The 19,799-nt window shown below is 34.7% G+C and overlaps 1 protein-coding gene across 2 annotated transcripts in view; it reads left to right on the top strand.

Moving 5' to 3' along the window:
* Window positions 1-19,799, top strand: part of mdga2a (MAM domain containing glycosylphosphatidylinositol anchor 2a) — a 388,587-nt gene that overhangs the window by 352,280 nt on the left and 16,508 nt on the right. Inside the window, exons 11-13 of one of the 2 annotated variants that reach the window (XM_073827152.1) lie at window positions 5,612-5,789; window positions 8,144-8,161; window positions 16,556-16,576. In XM_073827152.1, coding sequence (XP_073683253.1) covers window positions 5,612-5,789; window positions 8,144-8,161; window positions 16,556-16,576 — 217 coding nt within the window. The remainder of the gene's footprint in view (window positions 1-5,611; window positions 5,790-8,143; window positions 8,162-16,555; window positions 16,577-19,799) is intronic. The other variant, XM_073827153.1, reaches the window with a different exon arrangement.

Raw genomic sequence — 19,799 nt, 5'->3', positions numbered from 1 at the left:
CTGCTGAAAGCCGTCTGTGATGATACCACTTATGAACGTATTGATTTTTTTCTGGCGCTTTTTAAAGAGGAGAGACTTTGAAATAAGCTGTTGTTGTATGATGCATTGCAGGAGGAAGGTGCTTTGGGGAAAGAACGGTCTATCTTTTCTTATATGTGCCTGCACCGATGCTTTTCCCCTCTACAAGATCTGCAGGCATGGAATTAGAAATCTCACAGAAGCAATAAACAGTAATTGGATTTGGCGATGGAAATCTCGTTACCAGGAGAGAGAGAGACCCTGATGGGAACACTGGCAACTTCTCAGGGCTATTGCTGCCACCCTCCTTTCCTCTCTCTCTCGCCCCACTGATTTAACCAATCATCTTGTATTTGAATCCAGCGAGACCCGCAGTGACGAGGCTGACTGCCGGGGGAGTCTTTGTATGCCTGTCAGTCAGCGAAGCTCTGAGACAGTAGACATGAGGCCAAGATCAACAGCCACCACACAACAGTGTCCTTCGATCGTTGTGTATCTACTGCCTGCCTAATAGTTGTCACATGGCAAACGTTCAAGTTTGCAAATGTTGACAATTAATCTGACCAACTGTGCATACAATGGCCAAAAGATCACAGCAGTCCATGAAAATAATGACTGACCCATAGTAATGATAACATTAGTAACGTCCCGTCTGTCACAGCTTGGACAAACAGCCATTATAAAACAGATTGCAGTTCCATATGGTGCTGCACTCGAGCCAATATCAGGGTGACCATACGTGCTCTTTTTCCTGGACATGTCCTGGCCAGGATTTCTACATTACTCAAAATTGCCAGGTTTTGCCTTTTTTCTGTTTTCATACTTGCTTTTGTCTTAAAGCAGCGCCACTTCAAGTTAAACACAGCAAACATAATATACAGGTCCTTCTCAAAAAATTAGCATATTGTGATAAAGTTCATTATTTTCTGTAATGTACTGATAAACATTAGACTTTCATATATTTTAGATTCATTACACACAACTGAAGTAGTTCAAGCCTTTTATTGTTTTAATATTGATGTTTTGGCATACAGCTCATGAAAACCCAAAATTCCTATCTCAAAAAATTAGCATATCATGAAAAGGTTCTCTAAACGAGCTATTAACCTAATCATCTGAATCAACTAATTAACTCCAAACACCTGCAAAAGATTCCTGAGGCTTTTAAAAACTCCCAGCCTGGTTCATTACTCAAAACCGCAATCATGGGTAAGACTGCCGACCTGACTGCTGTCCAGAAGGCCATCACTGACACCCTCAAGCAAGAGGGTAAGACACAGAAAGAAATTTCTGAACGAATAGGCTGTTCCCAGAGTGCTGTATCAAGGCACCTCAGTGGGAAGTCTGTGGGAAGGAAAAAGTGTGGCAGAAAACGCTGCACAACGAGAAGAGGTGACCGGACCCTGAGGAAGATTGTGGAGAAGGACCGATTCCAGACCTTGGGGGACCTGCGGAAGCAGTGGACAGAGTATGGAGTAGAAACATCCAGAGCCACCGTGTACAGGCGTGTGCAGGAAATGGGCTACAGGTGCCGCATTCCCCAGGTCAAGCCACTTTTGAACCAGAAACAGCGGCAGAAGCGCCTGACCTGGGCTACAGAGAAGCAGCACTGGACTGTTGCTCAGTGGCCCAAAGTACTTTTTTTCGGATAAAAACAAATTTTGCATGTCATTCGGAAATCAAGGTGCCAGAGTCTGGAGGAAGACTGGGGAGAGGGAAATGCCAAAATGCCTGAAGTCCAGTGTCAAGTACCCACAGTCAGTGATGGTCTGGGGTGCCATGTCAGCTGCTGGTGTTGGTCCACTGTGTTTTATCAAGGGCAGGGTCAATGCAGCTAGCTATCAGGAGATTTTGGAGCACTTCATGCTTCCATCTGCTGAAAAGCTTTACCTGCTCACAATGCCAAAACCACTGGTAAATGGTTTACTGACCATGGTATTACTGTGCTCAATTGGCCTGCCAACTCTCCTGACCTGAACCCCATAGAGAATCTGTGGGATATTGTGAAGAGAAAGTTGAGAGACGCAAGACCCGACACTCTGGATGAGCTTAAGGCCGCTATCGAAGCATCCTGGGCCTCCATAACACCTCAGCAGTGCCACAGGCTGATTGCCTCCATGCCACGCCGCATTGAAGCAGTCATTTCTGCAGAAGGATTCCCGACCAAGTATTGAGTGCATAACTGAACATAATTATTTGAAGGTTGACTTTTTTTGTATTAAAAACACTTTTCTTTTATTGGTCGGATGAAATATGCTAATTTTTTGAGATAGGAATTTTGGGTTTTCATGAGCTGTATGCCAAAATCATCAATATTAAAACAATAAAAGGCTTGAACTACTTCAGTTGTGTGTAATGAATCTAAAATATATGAAAGTCTAATGTTTATCAGTACATTACAGAAAATAATGAACTTTATCACAATATGCTAATTTTTTTGAGAAGGACCTGTACACTGTATAAAGTTTTCACCAGATTCAACTTAAAAACCTACGTTCAGCAGTTAAATCAGCTTAAAACTACAAGTCATTTTAACTTATTACAATAAAAATGAGTTGATTTAACTTGTGAGTTGAAATGAGTTGATTTAACTTAACATTTTAAGGGAGCTGCTAAACTTAAGTTTTTAAGTTGAAACTGGTGAAAACAGTGTACATTGCCAGTCAAAAGTTTGAACACACTTTCCCATCAAAGAGAATGGGGAAGTGTGTCCAAACTTTTGACTGGTAGTGTATATGCATATTTGCATCACTTTGACCATTCTCTGAAGATCCCACCTTCTCACACACAATTGGTCGATTATGTACAATGCCTGCATGTTATTGGTCAAACTGCTTGCTTTTCGATTATTAGCTTCAGCAAGTTTGAAAACAGGAAAACAAAGCCAAAACCTTAATATTTTAGGCAGTGTAAAAATCCTGACCAAAAGAGCATGTATGCACTGCAAAAAATGCTTTTCTTACTTAGATTTTTTGTCTTGTTTCCAGCCAAAATATCTAAAAATTCTTAAATCAAGAAGGATTTTTTTAGACGTAAAAAAATGTAAAAACAAATTATTAATTTATTTATTATTTAAAACAAGTCAAAATTAAGTGAGTTTTTGCTTAGAACAAGCCAAATAAACTGCCACTTGTGTAAGCAAAAGAAAATTATTTCAAACAGAAAACAAGATTAATTTTCTTACCCCATTGGCAGATTATTTTGCTTGTTTCAAGCAAAAATGCACTTAATTATGATAATTTTTTTCTGAAAACAAGACAATCATTTTTACTTGATAGAAAATCCTTCCTGATTTAAGAATTTTTAGATATTTTGGCTGGAAACAAGACAAAAAATCTAAGTAAGAAAAGCATTTTTTGCAGTGTGGTCACCCTAGCCAATATGATATAAAATTAACAGTTAAATAGTTTCTAAATGTTCATGATCCTGCATGATTTATTGATGCACGTTGTTAAGATTGTGGATTTTTTTTTTTTTTTTTTTTTTTTTGCCTTTGCCTTTGCTTTTGCCTCCTTTGAATTTTTTAAGGGATATTTTTCTGTGCAGAAGTTTGGGGTCTGTAGGGGTCTGTAAATGTTTTATGTTTCTGAAAGAAATCTCTTATGCTCACCAAGGCTGCATTTATTTGGTACAGTAATATTGTGAAATAGTTTTGCAATTTCAAACAAATGTTTTCTATTTTAATATTTTATTTTATGTTTTTTATTCCTGTGATGCAAAGCTGAATTTTCAGCATCATTACTCCAGTCTTCAGTGTCACATGATCCTTAAAATAATATAAATAATAAAATAAAATAATGATAAATCAAAATAATATACTGATTTGGTGCTCAAGAAACATTTCTTATCATCATCAATGCTGAAAACAGTTTTTTTTTTTTTTTTGTGGAAACCATGCTATGTGTCATTTTTTCAGAATTCTTTAATAAATAGAAAGTTGTGAAAATGAATCTTAAAGGGATAGTTTACTAAAAAATGAACATTCTGTCATTAATTACTTACCCTCATGTCGTTCCAAACCCTTAAGACCTTTGTCCATCATCTGAACACAAATTAAGATATTTTTGATAAAATCCAAATGCTTTCTGACTCTGCACAGAGATCAACGCAACTATTATTGTTGAATCAAGTCTATTTTTGTTTTCTTTGCGCACAAAAAGTATTCTTGTAGCTTCATAACCTTACAGTTGAACCATTGATGTCACATGGACTATTTTAATGATGTCCTTACTACCTTTCTTGAACATAGTAGTTATGTTGCTGTTTATGGAGGGTCAGAAAGCTTTCAGATTTCATCAAAAAATATCTTTATTTGTGTTCCGAAGATGAACTAAGGTCTTGGAACGACATAAGGGTGAGTAAGTGAGTTTTCATTTTTGGGTGAACTTCATTTAAAATGAAAATGTAGTCAATTTAATGCATCCTCACTGAGTAAAAGTATTTCTTTCTTTCAAAAAATGGATGAAAATGGGTTTAAATGTTTTTTTTTATATTGACTTGACGCTCAAAATTTGTGTACTTTCCTCCAAAACAGGTTTTGTGTTTACCCTCATGAAACCTTTTAATCCTAAATACTTGCAATGAAAGATGTATAAGGTCTTTGAGTTGCTGAGTTGACTTGAGACTATACAAATGAAAGCCAAGGCTATTCGCACACATTTTTCAGATCTTTCAGATTCTCTGTTAGCGATTAGAACGCTCATTTTGCTTTGTTTACTGCCCGGCAGTTCACTTCAGGAGATGCAGGAAGATTTCATAGGTGCTGGATTTTAATTAGATATGTCCTCTCATCTACCAACACAATAATGACAAGAGGCATCAGCTGAAATCCATTTATGCTTTGCTTCAAGCCTGAGCTAAAGGAATGAATTGACTTCTTCTAATATTGCACTAATTCAGCTTGCTGTAAAAAGTTAATTGAGAGGGTCAGGGAGCTAAAATGCCTTGTCAAAATCAATTAGCCAGCTCACATATCTCACTAAAAATTCAATAATGTTTATTTTTGCCCATTCAGGAACTTTCTGTGATTGTCACTTCATGTGCTTTCTTTCCTCGGTGAAAAGCATCATTGTTTGAAAATGTCACCTCTGCTGTGTGTAGGTGTTTGTTTAGAGAATTTGTACTGATTTGCATCAGACAAGTGCGGCCATTTCAGGAAGCGCCATTGCATTTTGATTAGTGCCATTGGCCAGTGCCATTGTAATCAGAAAAGTTCAATAGGAAGTAAAGAAGACTGTGTTCTTTACTTTAAGAGGAATAAACTTCATATCATAATAGCTCTTTGAGACATTAAAATGGAAATAGGAAATAGGCGGTCAGCTCTTTATATATATATATATATATATATATATATATATATATATATATATTATGCTCAGCATGTGTTGTATTATAATATTAGTATGTTGAAATTATGTTTTTAATTAATAGTACAGACTGAGACATCCTATCGTGATGTATGGTTTTTGTTCCCTAGAGACTGTGTGTTATTAAAAGTACCTTTTGAGGGAATCATTACTTATGTGTGTGCCGGCTTGATGCTTAATCATAAGGTGTTGAAATAAAGAACATGTAATTATGCTCTTTTCCTCAGACGGGGCATCAGAGATGGTGGGAGCAGGAAATCCCGATAGAAGACAACATCCAGAAAGGAGAACTGCTCACCTACAACCTCACTGAACTCATTAAACCCGAGGCCTACCAGGTTCGCCTCACACCGATAACACGATTCGGAGAGGGGGATTCAACGGAAAGGATCATTCGCTACAGTGGTAAGAGAAAGCTTGTCATGTTTGTTTTTAGTGGTTTTGACAGTGGGGTCAAAAATAGAGTTAAATAGAAAAAATAGAAATTATATCTGTACTATATTAGTATATCAGTATTAGATTTTTTTTTTATTGTTTTAGGTTGATATTCAACTCAGCGCTGGGTGAAATATGGACAAACCCAGCAACCGGGTTGTTTTATTTAACTCAACTATTTCTTGCTTAAAATGAACCCAAACTAGATTGGAAATGAACATTTATTAATATGTTTACATTTGCATTTATAGATTTAGCAGACACTTTTATCCAAAGCGACTTACAAAAGAGGACAATGGAAGCAATCAAAATCAACAAAAGAGCAATAACATGCAAGTGCTATGACAAGTCTCATTTAGCCTAATGCAGTACACATATCAAGGTTTTTTTAAAAAGCAAGCTAGTGATAGAGGCCTAAAAATAGATAGATATAATACAGCAAGAACAGAGAAGCTAGTGTTATTTTTTTAAGAAAACAAGCAGCAAGTAAATAAACAGAGTATAAAAGTCTAAAATATATAAAGTCTAAAAGGGAAAGTTTTTTTTTTTAAAGAATAGAATTAGAATACAGGGTGCTAAAGTTAGAGGGTGAAATAAAGATGGAAGAGATGTGTTTTTAGCCGATTCTTGAAGATCGGAATGAATATTTATTAGTAAGTTGAATAAATAATAATTAAACATTTAATTGATTATTAATAAATGTTCACCTTTTAATTATTGATGATGCCTCTAGTAATTATGTGTCATTTTTAAACAATAGTTGAGTTAAAGAAAACTATCCAGAAGGTTGGATCAAAACCCATATTTCACCCGCACTGGGTTGTATTTAACCCAGCATTTTTTAGAACGATTTTTTTACCCTATTTTTTATATTTTAATTAGCATTTTGCTCACTTCATTTTTAAAAACATTAATAAAAACTGTAAATTCTTAATAATAGTTAATCTTTCAAATCTCTTGAGCAAATTGCAAAATGATTATTCATTTTTCATACTGTGCACACTCTGAAAAATGCTATGGCTGGCTTAAAATGAAACCAAAACAGGTTGTAAATAAAAAATCAGGCACATAATTACTAGATGCTTCAGCAATAATCAAAAGGTGAACATTTATTAGAAAGGAATTAAAAACTGTTTATTTATTTATTATTTATTCAACTTAATTAATGTTCAAATACTGAATTATACATATAATTATATATATATATTATATTATATATATATATATAAGTACATGATGATATTGATACCTATTTTGTAAAATTTATAACAGTTGATTTTACACTTTTTTTAATGAACAGTTTTTAATTTATGTTTAAAACAAAATTAGGTTACACTTAATTTTAAGGTCTCCTTTTTACAGTTAATTATACATTTAGGTATTGAGTAATATTAATTAACTACATGTACTTACTATACAGTTTTGTTTAGGGATAGGGCTTGGCTTAGGGTTACTTGCATATTTATTATTATTTATTTATTATTTATTATTATAAATTATTGCAATTATGCATAATTTATTGTTATTATAATAGTAAGTGCATGTAACGTGTAACAAGGACACCTTAAAATAAAGTGTTACCCTTGTTATCTTAATTAAAATATTTATTGGTTACAGTATCAGCCATAAAGTGAAATTCATATTAATATTGTTGCACCCTTCAAGTAATAAAGTCCACATTAAAACGCTAAGATTTATAGTCAGCTTGAAATACCAAAGACTAAGAATACTGAATTGTTTTAGCTCACTTTTCTATCAGATTATCATGCGTTCAGTTTAGTTTTGTTATTCAAGGTTATTTTTTTTTTCATTTAGAACTAAAATCTGCTTTTTCACCAATGCTCTTAGACTTTTAGACCCCACTGAATGTTTCATGCAAATATATAACTCCTTATAAACAACAAACTAATATTAAACTAAGAATCATGCTTGTATACTAATACTGGCAGTGATGCATGTCTGTGTACTAAAGTCAAGGTCATTTATTAAAAACACTTAGATTCAATATTAGATTATTTGACAGCTCCAAATATTGTACAAAGCCTCATCTTTTTATTGAAAAAGAACACTTCATAGATTCGACTTTATTAAAAATATTTGTGTGCAAATCTGCTAATCTAACAAATAACCAGCAGAGGACATTTTAAAAAAAATTTTTTAATGTAATAGAGACCTCTGCTGGCTGTGTACATGAAAAATGCACATATTACTCATCTGTTGACCTGCATTTTAATAGCAACTGTTGTATTCATGTTATCTACTATTTTCTAAAACTGCCTAGAGCTATAGATTGATCTTATTGTTTTGCTTTGTGCTTCTTAAAGAGGCCAGTCGAGAGACAGGTAACGTATATCAAGTCACCTAAACCCTAAGTCTTGTGGTGCCTGAACCCCTTCCATTCTTTACTGGAAAACCAATCGTAATGTGGCAGCTTTATGACCTCACCAATGGCTGGATGCACTCGGGCACATTCATTAACTGTGCACAGAGTTCTGTTATCGAGGTTGCACGACCCCAGTGAGGCTCTTCAAGGGCTCTATCTTAATTTTAAGCCATTGCTTATGGGTAATCGACATGAAATACTGTGGAAAGTTGACATGTCCTGGGGTGTGACGTGCTAGACTTCAACGAAAACTATTTTAAACAGCACTGGGCTGTCGAGTGAATGCCCTTCACCCTCTCTGTGGCTTTTAAAAATAAGGATTTGCAAGAAAAGACCACAGAAGGCCTGTGCAGACCAGGTGCAATTTCAAAAGCGGTAAAAAAAAAATTATTTTTATTCTTCCATCCGGTCATTATTTCATTGATTCTGCTCATAGTTTATTCAGCAGCTTGCCCATGTGATATGAAGCCCTATGGCTCTACACGGTCTTTGTGTCAGGTAATGGAAATACCAGTGGTAAAAAATTGAAAATGTCTCATTTCATAACATCTCCCTCTCTGCTATTCCATTTCCCCTGAAGTCATTTTGCCACAGGGCTCATGGGAAAAGACCATCTGTAATGATGGGATGACTTTCACACCAGGAGCACTTCCATCAAAGAGTCCAGCTTTTGCCACTGTGACATTATGCATTTTAATTGGCTCGAATAGCCTGGAGAAGGTGATAGCACAATCACACCAGTCACAATCCATATCCCAGCTTTCACAATAATACACTGGCATTTAAGCCACGTGTAAATGGTTGGAGAAGCTCTCTGTGAGGATACCTTCTGTTGGTTTGCTAAAACTGCACATTAATGTATGCATATGGCAGATGGTTAAATCCAAAATGTCTTACACTCCATTCAAGATATACATTTTCTTTCAGTTCATGTGCAATGGCACTGAATTTTTAATGATAAAATGTTAAGAAAATGAAAAATCTGTCGTAACTTATCCTCATGTCATTGCAAACCTGTATGACTTTTGTTCTAAGAAAGTCAAATTATATTGTCATATATATCCATCATTTATTTATTTAATAATACAGTATATATTAAACAGGGATGTATTGATATCAAAATCTCACAATACACTGTCACAATATGAAGTCCAAGATATTATTACGATATTTAAATAAAAAAAAAATAATAAATAAATAAATGAAGACTTGGAAAAAAAAAAAATTACATTTACATTTTAAAGTTAAATTTTTGTATCTAATGCACTTTAAGAGTTCAAAATTAAGAGCTCCAACCCATGTTCTTAACTAAGAGAACTTAAGTCAGAAGAAAGTCAATGAATTGATTTTTAGCTGAACTGTAAAGGGGACTCAGCCCTTTTTTTATTTGTGGTATACCGTCTCAGTCTAAATTACATTCACACTGGTGTTTTAGGAAGCCAGGCACATTTAAATAACAATTTTATATTATCGTTACTCCTATGACAGTAGAACAATTGCTCTAAAATAAATGAAAATTAATATTTCATAGATATATTATTTTTGCTTTACACTACAGTAGGGAAATTACAGTACTTCTTTCCTAGTTTCTACACTTGAAAGACATATTTCAAATTTGGACTGCACTAACATTACCCATTTATACCACTAGCTGTCAGCTATTCATACCGCTTTTATTTTGACGGAAACGACAGTAGAGCTATTATTTTGACTGAAAACTCCAACTTCAGTGAAAATAGACTTACAAAAACGCATCTCACTACAAATCTATTGAAATGTTGTAATCATCTGCCACAAAAGTAAAGCATACCTGGTGGCCGTTGCGTTCCTAAATGCGTATTACAGTTTTTCTCAATTGCTAAAACACTATAACCAGTCTTTTGAACTAAAATTTCAAAACAATAACGCCATTTTTGAAAAAGCACACCCATTTCCCTAAACAATAAACACTATTCCCTGCTTTGACACATGAGTTATATTTGGTGAACTGTTACTGCAAAACTCTACACACAAATACCTACATTTCTCAGTGCTTACACCATGATGTCATTTAGAAAGCACAAGCATTCAACATTGTTCACTCAAGTCTGCGAAGTTTGAGCTCAATTAGCACACAATTACCCAAGTGGACACCAATCAGAACCTTCGGCATAGATTTGTTGTGTTCATCATGTGAAAAGTTTTTTATTTGTATTGTTTTCGTAGTATTGTTTTGAATTTGTCTCATCGGTGTGTAAAACTGTGTTGTAGTGTGTGTGTTTTTGAGGATTTGTGTGTCATGTCTGAGAGCAAAGTTTGGTTTTTCAGCAAGATTGAATTGTTTTGAGTGGAGAGCTTCATTTTGACCTCAATATAGGAAGTTTGGGGAATTGAGTTAGGAGTTGTGGATTTGTGTTTAGAGTTTCGCAAATAAGAGGCATAATTTCAAGAAATGTGTTTAAGCAACTGAGAAAAACTGTAAACTTACAGCACATGCATTTAGTGTGAACTGAGCCATTCTGAGCTGCGGAAAACACTGGATCACGAGCTGATCGCCTGAACGAAGTGCTCGCTTCACCTTTAAACGTGCAGCGAAAATAGACTTAATAAAATGATTATTAGGTATATTATGCTTTCGGTTTTAGCTGTTTGACAGATACTGTGCCAAAGCATAATAGCCCAAAACACAGCTTTAAAAACCTTTTGTTAAATAAGAAATTTAAATATATTTTAAAAACTACACTTTTTGCCTGGAAGACCTATCATTTCATATAGTCATATGACCACAATAATATCAAAACAGTTTTGCTATCGCGATACCACGATATTGATAATACCGTTACATTCCTACTATTAAATAATTTATTTGTGCACTGGTATTCCCATTCATTATATGAACTGCATTATTAAAAAAAAGTGTTTTAATTAAAACAGATTTATCTGTATCCATGAATGTGAATGTCACACTTCATATACTACAGATAATAGTGAATATTTAGTGAATAGTTTAATTAATTTTAACATGAGGAAGAGAAGTATCACCAGTTTAGGTTTATGAACCTAGCTTAAGACCTTCGGTTATCTTTGAAACTCAGATTAATCTCATTTTTGTTTTGTTTGCACACAAAAATTATTCTTGTAGCTTTTTAACATTGTGGTTGAACCACTTGTGTCACATGGACTATATTACCAATATCCTTACTACCTTTCTGTGCCTTGAACGTGGTAGTTGTGTTGCTGTGTATGGAGGGTCAGAAAGCTTTTGGATTTCATCAAAAATATTTGTGTAATAATTTGTGTTTCGAAGATGAACGAAGGTCTTATGGGTTTGGAATGACATGAGGGTGAGCAATAAATGACAGAATTTTCACAATGCAAGCTGCAAAATGTGAGTGACTTGCATTGCATTCAGTGTATACATTTTTTCAGTTCATGTGCAACACCAATGAATTTTTAATGTTAAAGGGATAGTACACTCAAAATATGAAAAATCTGTCAACATTTTTTCAACCTTCATGTCATTCCAAACCTGTATGGTTTACTTTGTTCTATGAAACACACACAAAAATGTCTCAAGTGTAAAAACTTCAAAATATCATAAGAAAGAAAATCATATAGATGTAGAATAACATATATTTTGGCTCATATGTGTTTATCTGACTTTTTATTGAATGCACCAAATGTATTCACAAGAATGAGCCAGAATCAGCCATTCCCATGACATTTCAGTAGTTTTTCTCCTCCTGTACTTGGCGATTTTTATTGGAAAGGCAGGCCATCGCAACCTGTGGCAAAAGGTTGCACAGTGTTTGTTAAGACTTTGAATGGCTGCGGTTCAAATTCGTGCATGGACAGTGCCAGACAAATTAACAAGCCACCAAGAAGAATTGATGGACTGTGTCATTCGGTATCATTCTATAAAGCAGTTATTCAACACATAAACTTGCTGCTGCCTGTAGATTGCTTTGGAACGCCACCAACTGGCAGCTATTTATGAGCCTTTCAGAGAACACAAACAGGCTGAGAGGACAGTGCTAACAAGCTATTATAATTGTATTGTCAAACAGTTAGTACATCTCACCACGACTTCACTATGGTATTAGGTTGTCATAAATGGCATTATTTGTTAGTTTAGTAGTTTACTGCTGGTAATATTAATAATAATGATCGAACGCAGGTCATTTAAATGCTAATGTTACTTAATGCAAGCATTATATTAAAATGGATGAATATGAAGTATGCTACTCATTAATTTAAGGGCTTGATTATGTGTGGGAATACTTGGACTCAATGATAACATATTGTTTCTGGGGTGCCTTTGGGTTTTGTATAGATATCGCAAAATTCCAGTCTCTGTGATAAGACGGCATGGTTTGTACAGTAGCCTGAATTGCATTACTGCAATTTATTACTCAGCTCTGCACATTTATGTCGTTATCTGGCTTGTTCAAATGAAAGGCTTGAATATGCTTGGATTTTACCTTAAAGCTTGCCTCTGAGTAGGACAGCAGTGAATCCTCTCTGAGTGGGAAATATACTGGGTCTAATTGCTTGTGTGTTTAATGATGTTGACGTTTTGCTTTTGCCTCCTGCTCCAATAGCTCTAATTGTACTTTTACGGGGATACAGGGAGAGAGAAAGGCAAAAGGAGAGAACACGGAGCCCATCAATTTAGAGAGTGTGTTAATGCAGCACGTGTTTCCAAATACGCAACATCTGCTTGGTTTAACATAAGCAGGCCTCTCCTCCTTACCCCATTTAAAAACAGCTGGGTGGTTTACAGAAAGAGAACTGTAACCTTCATGGAATAATTAGCTTCTAAATTACGATTTTGCAATGGGAAAAAACAGCTAGTCTTGAGTTGTTAACATCAAATGTGATTTGTGTTCACAGATATATTGATTGTGCCATTTTTTTTTTTAATCAGCAGTTGTTGTTTAAAGGATTAGTTCAATTTCAAAATAAAATTTTCGGATAATGTACTCACACCCGTGTCATCAAAGATGTTCATGTCATTCTTTCTTCAGTCGAAAAGAAAAGGTTTTTGAAGAAAACATTCCAGGATTTTTCTCCATATAATGGACTTCAATGGGGATCAATGATTTGAAGGTCCAAGTTGCAGTTTCATTACAGCTTTGAAGGACTCTACACGATCCAAGCTGAGGAATAAGGGTCTTATTTAGCAAAACGATCTGTCATTTTCTAAAAAAAAAAAAAAATACAAAGCTCATCTTGCAGTAGCTCGACTACACGCATTACATAGTCACGTTGGGAAGGTAACACTTGTAAGGTAACTCACCGCCTTGTCATCCAAGATGTTCATGTCTAGATTCTTCAGTGGTAAAGAATGTTCACATTGTAAACACTGGGCTGGTACTTCTGCAGCGAAGTAGGAAAATTTCGAAGTTGGAGGAGAAAATGAGATGTTTTCAACATACCCTAACTGTCATGAACTGGAGTTCACACAGAGCTAGGCAAGACAAACGTTTGAGGTTAAAAAGTATATAAATTGTAAATGTTTTTAGAAAATAACTGATCGTTTCGCTAGATAAGACCCTTGTTCCTCGGCTGGGATCATTTAGAGCCCTTTGAAGCTGCATTTAAACTGCATTTTGGAAATTCAAACTCAGAGGCACCATAGAAGTCTATTATATGGAGAGAAATCCTGAAATGTTTTCCTTATCTGTAAATGTTTTCCTTATCTGTCAATTTTTAATGTTGATAATGTTACTCCTTTAACAGTCCTTTAACTCATCTGCTGTTAACTGTTTTGCAACCTTAAGCATAACAATTCAACATAAATTATATTTTTATTCTATACATAAGAATCCTGTTAAATTTTGTTGTTTATTATATTAACAAGTATTATTTTCCATGATATAAGTGTATATGGGTCAAAGACGTCAAGATGTCCATGTCAAAAGAAATTTACAAAATTGATTTTATGTCAATAGAAAACACATTAAATGTAAGTAAAGTGTCTTCTTTTAAGGATTCCAATAAGTTTTTGAAAAATTAAAAAAATAATGTTACATTGTCATTCAGTGTAACACAATATTTATGTAAAAATTCAACAACATGCTTATTCTGACTTGTACATATTAAAATAAATAAAAGAATAAGGGAGCATATTAAATTGTATTATGTTTTAAATTAGTAAAAAAAATTCTGACAAATGGGCAAAACCTAGGGTAGTGGCAAATTTTAAAAAATATAGAATTTTAGGGTGAAAGTATTTTTTCTTTTACTATGTCATAAATTGATTTTTGTTGTAAATATGCCTGACAAGCCTTTTACACTGAATGAAATTGAGTTGAGTTGTCTTCTTTAGGGAAAATGTATATGTATTTTTGCTTAGAAAAACAAAAACAAAAATGCAATTAAATTAAACAGAAAACATTTATATTTATATTTATATTTATATTTATATTTATTAACAACAATTTAAAGCAGTATTACACTTATTGTTGTTATGCTCAAACCCTGTTTCATCTTTGACCCATATATTACCTTTCTCATTCACATTAAATCACATTTATAAGCATAAATCACAGTAATTGAATTAAAAACAAGATAATAGATACATGTCTGTGATTGTGTCCTGTCACATTACATATTTGTTTCTAAAAAACAGTGAACATTAATTTGATCATTGTAATTTGATGTTATTTTGCATATACACTCTTAAAAATAAAGGTGCTTTAAAAGGTTCTTCAAGCGATGCCATAGAAGAACCATTTTTGGTTCCACAAAGAACCATTCAGTCAAAAGTTCTTTAAAGAACCATCTCTTTCTTACCTTTTTTCATCTGAAGAACCTTCTTTCACCACAAAGAACCTCCTTGTGAAACAGAAAGGTTCCTCAGATGTTTAAGGTTCTTTATGGAACCATTTAGACAAGTTCTGTTTGGTTCTTCTATGGCATCGTGAAGCGCCTTTATTTTTAAGAGTGTAGAGTAATTTTAAATAGCATACTGAACTTAAAGTAACATCAGTTTTCATGAGTCTCAAATCATCCGTCCGTCACATTAAACAACTATTTTAATTAAATGTATTATATTTTTTTGCATTTGTTCCCTTTTTTTTTTTTACTAATAATTCATATTATTGACTCTTGAATGGTAATGAGCCAAGGAAATAACCTTGATAACAGGAAGAGCAGCAGCCATTTTGGTTTCAAATGTTCCAACCCCGTTTCCTCCCTCCTTCTCTAAAGCTCCAAACACATTAATTTTTATAAATTTAGCTTGAGATGCTTCTAAAACCACCTCCGAAATAGAAAAGGCATCTGTTTCAAGGAATGACTCACTACCATTTTGTCTTCCTTGACAAAATCCTCTGTTCCCCTCAACGCTGCAATTCCCATGACACTTCCCATCATTCACTCATTCATTCATTTGTAAATTCTGTGTATGTAGACAGACATTTGCTAATTAATTTCCCCTTCTTTTCCCCTCCTGTCAACTTTTGTACTTTTTCAGTTGTATCATCAATTTCGTGTGGAGCTGTTCCCCCCGCAGTTCACAAAGCAGACATTTACACTGACAACCCCTTGTGAACATCTGCTGTGTTTGAACGCTGTCGTGCTAATCTTTCTCATTATAGGAGCCTGATCAAATGCCAGAACCGATGCCACTTTTCCGTCCCAGAAGGCGACTGTCGCACTGTACTCGTTTTACTGCTGGAACGTCAATTTGAGAGACACACATTGATGTATTTCTTAAAATTCCTCTGCTGAAGTTAGAGCCCTCGACGATATGATGTTTTCAAACATCTTCTCAGAGGATGACCATTGATTTTTTTCCTACATAGAAATTCGCAGCTTAGCGTAATCACTGCTCTTGGAGGATCCAAACACGTTTTTGGACTTAAACAGGATTGCGCAAGGGTTTTTTTGTATTCTATTAAGGCACTGAGCTAAGTTGGTTGAAATAGGGATCGGTTTCAGTCTCACTATCTTTTCCACACATGCCCTCTGAAACCTTTCTTCCACAATGCACCTTAGCCCTCATTGAGGCTGCCTGGAAGCACACGGCTTTCTGCCGCGCTCAGATAGGCTGCTTGTGAATGGAATGAAGAGAGATACAGGTCTTTATGGTTCACCTGAGCATTGCACAGCCCCATAGCGACCTCTCCCCACACAAACACCCCGTCCTGCACTGACACACTATTTCATTTCCCTTTTCTAACTGTGTGATACATGGTAATGATGCCCAAAGCACTTTCTAAACACTTCTCTCCAAGGGCAAATGCCATTCTCCCCTTCTCCGAGTCCCCTGCTGTTGTTTATAATGGTTTATTAATCAACTATGTGCTATAAGCCTTTCAAAGCTCGGCTTTCGCATACATAAACTCTTTTCTTTTCTCTTTTACAGCACCGGTGAATCCTCCTTGGAGTGAGTATTTTTACATACTGTTTGTATTTTTTTGATTAGCAAAAAAGAGCTGTAAGAGCACTTGAAGTAATATACCTTTTATCTTTTGGTGTTAATCATCAGTAAATGTTTAGCAACTATCCTTAACATTTATATGTATGATTCTAGCATACACTAACGTTCAAAAGTTGAGGGAAAGAATTATGTTTAGTGAGGCTGTTATGTTTTTACAATTTAAAGATAACTATTTTCTATTTGAATATATTTTAAGAAATACTTCTTATGTTGAAACTGCTTTTGCTGCTTTTTTTGTAGAAACCATGATACAGAAATGCTAATTTTTTTTCAGGACTCTTTGATGAATAGAAATATCAAAATAATAGCTGTTATTTAAATATACTTTAAAAATGCTGGGATAAAAATATTTATTTGCTCCAAAATTCAGCAGAAGTAGTAATATTGTGTATATCTATTTAAAATAAGTGTTTTCTATTTGAATATATTTTAAAATGTAATTTATTCCTGTGATCAAAGCTACATTTTCAGCATCATTACTCCAGTCTTTAGTGTCACATTATTGTTCAGAAATTGTTCTAATATGCTGGTTTGCTGTTTTAAGAAACATTTTTATTATTACATTTTTTCAGAACTCTTTGATGAATAGAACGATTAGCATTTATCTGAAATAAAAAACTTTTGTAACATTACATACTATACCATTCAAAAGCTTGGAGCCAGTATTTTACTTTTATTTTATTTATTTATTTATTTTTTGAGAAAGAAATTATAGAAATGAATTCTGTTAATTAATGTTTTATTTAGCAAGGATGCTGTCAGGATGTTGGACTTTCCGGCCCGGTTTCACAGACAGGGCTTAGACTAAGCCAGGATTAGGCCATAGTTCAATTAGGACATTTAAGTAATTTTTATAAACATGCTTAGAAAAAAACATTACTGGTGTGCATCTTGAGACAAAACAAAGGCACTGATATATTTTAACATCAATCAGTGCAATTTTGTTTCAGTTGAAACAGCTCAGACTTACATTTTAGTCTAGGACTAGGCTTAAGCCTTGTCTGTGAAACCGGGGGTCTGTCTTTGTTTTCCTAGTGTGTTTCCCCCCTGTGTTTCCAATGTTTTGGTCTCTTCCTTTGTCTCCCCCTTTGGTACAGTTTATTTGGTTTACCCTTCCCCATATTTAGACTTCCCCCTTCCCCCGTTATCCTGGATTGTGTACACCTGTCTTGTTTAGTGTCCACTCCCCTTTGATTATGTTTAAATAGTCCTTGGTTGCTCATTCCCTTTGTCCGGTCTTAATGTTTTGACGTGTCGTTTTGTTCCCTGGATTTATGTTCTTTTATTTTAAAGGTCCCATATTGTACACATTTCTGGAGGTTTATTTTAGTTGTTGATGTCCTTAAGAATATATATTTGCGGTATAAGTGCCAAAATCCATCTCAATATATTTTTACAGCTCCTTTTTTAGGAGCTCTGTCAAAAACAGGTCGATTTTGGCCCATCTAATTAATGTTCATGAGCCTCTCTTCTGATTGGCCTGTTGTTTTCTGAGTGACGACAACCAGGCCAACCACAGTTAACTACGGTCATGTATGCTTTAGCCGAGCCCAGAGCCATAGAGAGAGCCTAGCTTGCTGATACTCAACAGGATATTTCAGAATGATCATTAATGTTTTTTTCTTTTTCAAACACCGAATGCAGTAAGCTACATAACTGTTGCTTCAGTAAAGCCCCTTTCACAATGCACGCTGATTCTGGAAAATTACGGGAACAAGTGCTGTGTGAACAAAAGCCAGAACCATAAAGGCAGTGTTGCACGTTATCATGCGACTCTTCACAACGAAAAAAATATGTGCAAAGTGGAATAAAGCAACGATCAGGCAGAGCCAGCTCCTCACTATCAGCGCTGAAGCACAGTTTGTTCAGGTTAGTTTCAGTTTAGTGAAACGTACGCGTTGCATTACATCTCACATCCAAACGTCACATGTCTTTATGGGTTGTGTGTAAAGCACGCACAGATTCCGGAAAATAACTGTGAATGAACCAAATCAAACAACTCTGGAACAAATCATGGGAATCATCGTGTATTTACCGGAATCACTGTGTGAAAGAGGCTGAAGTTGACGTGCCAGTGGTCTCTTATATTCACGTTGTTCTGAAGCCTGTGCAATGATGTAGTTTCGACATCTATCGACTGAACAGGGTTTTCTCGACTTGTTTTCGTGTTGTTGTTGTTGCTTATCTTGTTGTTATGGACACGATATTGTCTGGGTTTGTCATATGGGTTTGTCAAAAGGAGGGTGGGACGTGATTGGTGCTCGGGGTGGTGACTGAAGGCGGTGACTGAGTAGATCGGACGTCACATCTTTGCGGAAGTCACAGTGGCTTGTGAAAATGAACAGCTACTTTAAGCAGGCTGTGTGCAGTTTACTGTGGATTGACTGTTTTGAAACTCATATGGTAGTTACATAGCCCCTAGACCTCAGTTATCATGAAAGAAGCCAGGAAATTTCGATTTTGACAATATGGGACCTTTAATAGTGTTTTTTGCCAAACATCTTTATGGTCTTAAGGGGGAGACAAAGGAAAAGACTAAAACATTGGAAACACAGAGGGGAAACACACTAGGAAAACAAAGACAGAAAGTCCAACATCCTGACAGATGCTTTAAATTGATCAAAAGTGATGATAAAGACATTTATAATGTTTTTAAAGCTTTTTATCACAGATAAATGCTGTTCTTCTGAACTTTCTATTCATCAAAGAAACCTGACAAAATTCTACTCAGCTGTTTTCAACATAATAATAATAAATGTTTTTAAGCAGCAGGATCATGTAAAGGATCATGTGACTGGAGTAATGATGCCGAAAATTATGCTTTTCAGGATTAAATTACACTTTAAAACATTTATTTTAAATAGTAAAAATATATCAGAATTGTATTATTTTTGCTGTACTTGTAAATGCAGGCTTTGTGAGCAGAAGAAGCATTACAAATCTTACTGTTCAAAAACTTTTGACTGGTTGTGTAACTCAACTATTACTATATTCCTTGATTAAAAATGAACTCAAAATAGGTTGGAAATTAGGTTGGAAATTAACATGTATTTACATGTTCAATATTTTAATAATTAATAATAATTTTATGCCTATTTTAACCATATTAACCTACCTATATTAACCTATTTTGGGTTTATCTTAAGTCAGCCATATAGTAATTTTTAAA

This window comes from Garra rufa, chromosome 21 (assembly GCF_049309525.1).
Source record: "Garra rufa chromosome 21, GarRuf1.0, whole genome shotgun sequence".
Taxonomy (NCBI): Eukaryota; Metazoa; Chordata; class Actinopteri; order Cypriniformes; family Cyprinidae; genus Garra; species Garra rufa.
This window is presented reverse-complemented; position numbering and strand designations above follow the sequence as displayed.